Source organism: Belonocnema kinseyi, chromosome 1 (assembly GCF_010883055.1).
Source record: "Belonocnema kinseyi isolate 2016_QV_RU_SX_M_011 chromosome 1, B_treatae_v1, whole genome shotgun sequence".
NCBI classification, from domain to species: domain Eukaryota; kingdom Metazoa; phylum Arthropoda; class Insecta; order Hymenoptera; family Cynipidae; genus Belonocnema; species Belonocnema kinseyi.
In genome coordinates, this window is record NC_046657.1 from 173,255,142 (window position 1) to 173,260,067 (window position 4,926).

The window sequence follows — 4,926 nt, forward strand, 5'->3', positions numbered from 1 at the left end:
GAAAGACGGAGCTCTTCTTAATATTTTGACACCAAAATCATGTCGATACACCTTACCGACTGCGAGTAAAGCCACCCACGCTTTAACTTGACAGACTGTACATGGGAATGTGAAATTGAACTAGATCGTGAATTACTAAGTGGCATTGGAGACTTTACCAGCTTATAGAGTGTGATTTCAAAATAAACTGCACGTAAAATTACAACTGATTGTAAAGATCACCAGAGATTTTTTTACAGTTTAGGACAACTTTTCGTTGTCCGGTTTTCCCAAGGAACTCTAAAACCCACACCAAACAGAGTCGATTTTACACATAAATACAATAAATGTCAAATAAATGTTAGACCTTCAGGAAGCAATCTATACAGGTACAAATTTCCGTGCGTGTCGCACACCAATAGCACACATCCAAGCCACGAAATATCGATGTGTGAAATCGATACATCCATCTTTTGGTATTTGTTGCTAGGTTCATCTTGATGGCGAGTCATATTTAAGGAAGAAACAACCAGTTCTTTTAGACAATCATGATTCAAACAGCGAATAGAAGAGTCTGCTAAAGCTACGAAAATATATGTCGAAGGTGGGACTGCTGTAGAAATTGTAAGTTTGGTAGTTGCTATTGCAGTAATGGATGAGTGGCATCTATAGTGCGCTTGATGTTGCCATACCTGGAAATAATTTATATTTCGAAGTGTGATATATCAATTTGTAGTTTTAAGTTATTAATTTACCAAGTGATTTTGTGAAGTAACATTAAATTAGGTTTGATGCGTCTTTATAAATACGTACCACTGTCTTAAAGGGCTCAAGCGACTTTGGTTGGAATAGTTTATGAACTGGTTGTGACTTTTCTCTCAATTCCCAGATTTCAACGAAACCACCATTTTCGTTATTTGCTGCTACGACTAAAGAATCAGGTGCTTCCCGCACTACAAACTTTAAACGCGTAACATTTGTGTCTAAAACATTCGATAGAAATTTGAGGGCTTAAAGAAAATATGAATCTAATTATACAAGATTATAACAGAAGCACTATGTGCATGAAGTGTTGCATAATTTGACAGTAAATTTTCACTCTTTATTATTAAAAGATTCTGCTAAATTTCGAACACTTTTTTTTTTTAATATTTACGCACAATGAATTAATAAAACGCAACAAATTAAAACTTAACTTACATTAAAACTTACAACAATTGTCCTTCGGTGCACCGTTCTGCAAAAAGAAACTAGGCAACGCTAGAGACGATATGATACACTTTTCGTCGTTTTTTCGGACCAAAACTCGGTAGCATCTAATCGGCTGTCCAATGTTTCCACTGCTTACGGCTACTAGAAAGTGGCCGTCTGCAACATAAAAATTGTAATGTGTGTTACGAGAAAATATTAAACAATCTCCATGAGAAGGAAGTTTGCACCGCTTCAAATCCTTATTTTAACTAGCCTATGAACATAGAAGTCATCTATAGATTATAAATTAGAAAAACGGAAGTTTATTCCCTAAATATAATAAATATCAAGTGATTATTTTTATTCTTTTAACCTACGTACGATATTTTAATTTTACATGATCATTTTCATCAGGGATCTTATTACTTTCCAGTATGTACTTATTTTGTGAATTTTAGACCCTTTTGTTCCCTTCAACTAAGGCTTAAATGACTAAGTTAAATTCGTAACATATCAACATATTTTACCTACATATCGAAACAACAGTATGTTGCATAATAGGTAAAAACGTAAACAAAGTAAAACCATTTTTCCCTTTGATCCAAAAACTAAGAACGCTTACTTTTTCCATAGCAAATGTCAACTGTTGTTATACGTTGTCGTGTGCTCCCAAGACTTTCCGTGGCAAATGATACTGGGTTCTGTATATCCTTTGTAATCATCACAGTACCGACCATTCCTGTAGTTGAAACAACGATAACTCCCTCTGCGGCCCTACCTCCGAACTGTCTTACTGAAGGTGCGAAAAGTAGATTATTGAATTTCTCGTTATACTGAAGACTGTCTTTTTTTTCGGTCATGAGACCCGTCTAAAGAATTAAATATCATAATTATAACTGTTTAAGCACTTGCAATATAATTTGTTACCAATTTTTAAAATTCTTACAACCTTCTTCCCGTTATGAAACCAAGCTGCACCTATGATATGTTCTCCAGGAAAATATGTGGAACCGATAAGGGCCCATTCATTTAAAACGTGGTCCTTGAATACCCATAATTGTACAAAACCAGCGGAATCAGCGATTAAAAGTCTGTCACCTTGTAAATCCCATTCAAGGGAAGTGACGTTGTTCTTATTTGACAGCACTCTAGAACACATGAGTTTTTAACAATCACAATATACCTTTAAATTAATTATTATATAATCGAACTACTTTCAGTAGCATAAAGGATTTATTTTAAAATATAGAATTTCTAGAATTATACTCACTTATGCGTGTGCCATGGCATGTTGGCATCACACACATAAACGTGAGATCCCCACGTTTTCCCGCTAGTATCATCAAGTTCTGTGGTTGATGTAAACGCAATGACATTGTGACTTGATAATGCGCACAAAGATTGTCCATCATACAAACTGAAAAATATTTGAACGCAGTTAGAAGAAACCAATCAAACTTACGTATTCTGAAGAACAACATAGAGAACATTGAAACTAATTAAAACAAAAAATTTCCAAAAATTCTGCCCAAAAATACGAACAATTTTTTTAAAATTTCTGTTGAGGTTATGTTCTAGAGTGAAACCTCCAATTGTTTTTGAAAAAATATCTTTATGTTGTATAATTCAATATACCCCCCAACCCCAACATAAAAAAAATTAATCGCAGTGAGACGTCATGGTTTAAAAACTAACCAAATTAGAAAAAATTGCATTTTTTTATCAGAACTGTTTTTCAATTTTGCTCGAAAATGGCCTCTTTTGTATTTACATTTCGTTTCTCAAAATTACTAAAGCCGTTTTCGAGAAAAAACTACTTTTTTATTTTATTCCCCCCCCCCCCTTCGTAACTTAAAAAAAGCGCTTTCAAGATTAATTTTTTGGGAAATATTATGTCTCATTGGCCCCAAATTATAGCATTAATTTAGGTCTGATAAGAGCACAACATTTAAATTATTATATTTAATATAAAACATCCGTGGAATAAGGGAAAAAAAGCGCTTTTCAAGGTGAGCATATAAACTCTGCGCCCAGATCAGGCCAAAAATAAACGCTGTAAGTTGGTGTCTATGTGACGTAAAATTTCCCAAAACATTAACTTTGAAATCGCATTACTTTTAGAAGTTACGAGTACAGAGAGGCAAAGGAAAATAAAAAAAGTTTTTTTCGAAAACGGCTCAACGGATTTTAATGAACAATATATATGTTGTGAAAACCAATGAGACATTTTTCTCGAAAATTTGAAAAAAATTCTAACAAAAAAAACATCCGATGATATATAACTGTTAATAATTATATCATCTTTAAAACTCTTTTATTTCGTATTTAAAATTACAGTGTTAATTATTCAATTGTAAAATATTTTAATTTTGGAGACCTCGAAAATAATGTTTTTTTTTTTTAATTGGTCGCCAAAATAGTTGGTAGTTGCAAAATAATAACCCATACACTAAATAGCTTCTCATTTTTAATATTCCATGATTAAAAGTTTAATAAATTTATGACTTCAAAATGTGATCATTTCAATTTTGAAATAGTTTAAATTCAAAAGAGCTCTGATGCTTTGATTTTTTAGTTAAGTACTTAATACTTGAAGTAAAAAATGTTCAGATTTAAAATGTTTCAATGCAAATAAGAAACTCCTCGCACGCGCACTGTGTTGGAAATCTGGAAATTACTATTCAAAAAGGTCTACAGACTTCAAATACTCACCGATTAAAATTTGTTTCAACTTATAAAGTATAAGATTCTCAAAAAACATACGAAGTGACATGACTATTTTGTTTACTTTTTACCTTACTTTCTCACAATAAATTTACCAAAAAATGCTTGAATACATCATGAATTAAAACTTGAGTATACGAAGAAGGCAAATAATTTGTTCATTGCACAATTTTCTTACTATAAATAAATTTTTAAGTCATATAAATCATTGTGTTACTTTTTTAACATACAAAAATTCTTTTCCATCTAATATGTATCAAATTAGCTTCTTAAACTGACTATCCCATGAAAAATTAATTTTTATGTCCGCTAATTCGGTATTGCAACCGACAGTGCAAGCACGGCGCCGATGTTCGTTTCTCACTTAAAAATTTGTAAGTGAGTAGCGCCAGCCAATCGCGCGAAGCCCCCTTTCTAAGAAATCGACAAAATGATAACCGCTAGTAAACCCCACTTACGTGCATCGTGAGTGGTTCGTCGCCGCCAAAGCGAAATTCATAAAATTTCGATTCCGTGGACCAAAAAAAGAAGGTCACTGATATATAGATCAGACAGATTCATGGATGAGCTTTTAAGAGAAGACATGCCAGTCTAAATTTTGAATACTAAGCGAGAAACGAAGGTGTTTGGCTTGCGTCTCTTCGCGCCTAGGCAGAAAGAGTGTGACGCACTAGGGTGGTTCAAAAATGCATTGCAAATTTTTTTTCAAAATAGTGGGCAAGTCATCCCCCCCCCCTCCCAGTTTTCATTTATGAAGAAAAAATCCTTAATTTATTCCGAAATACAAATATTAACACGTGCCACTGGGCACCTCAAAAACCCATTTAATTAACATAAGGAAATTTTGCATTTTCGAAAAATTGAAATCATACTTTCGGGTTTGATCGAAACGTGCTAAGTTTTTTAGGGATTGAAGAGAAGGGTCTATGAAATAAAAACATACTAATAACTTCGATTTAACCTACCCTTACCTTCAGTAAAAATGTAATTTTTAATTTTTTTTTGTAATATTTGGAGTGCTGCGTGTGGCGG

General features: G+C 33.2%; 1 protein-coding gene across 1 annotated transcript in view; it reads right to left on the reverse strand.

Moving 5' to 3' along the window:
• Positions 1-95: 95 nt before the first annotated feature.
• The window catches only part of LOC117181349 (mediator of RNA polymerase II transcription subunit 16-like), a 5,451-nt gene continuing 620 nt past the window's right edge, over positions 96-4,926 (reverse strand). The window contains exons 2-8 of the mRNA XM_033373922.1: positions 2,633-2,637; positions 2,441-2,587; positions 2,120-2,318; positions 1,793-2,039; positions 1,192-1,347; positions 793-962; positions 96-671 (exon numbers count right to left, since the gene is read on the reverse strand). Of these exons, the coding sequence (XP_033229813.1) occupies positions 330-671; positions 793-962; positions 1,192-1,347; positions 1,793-2,039; positions 2,120-2,318; positions 2,441-2,587; positions 2,633-2,637 (1,266 nt within the window). The 3' untranslated portion in view covers positions 96-329. The remainder of the gene's footprint in view (positions 672-792; positions 963-1,191; positions 1,348-1,792; positions 2,040-2,119; positions 2,319-2,440; positions 2,588-2,632; positions 2,638-4,926) is intronic.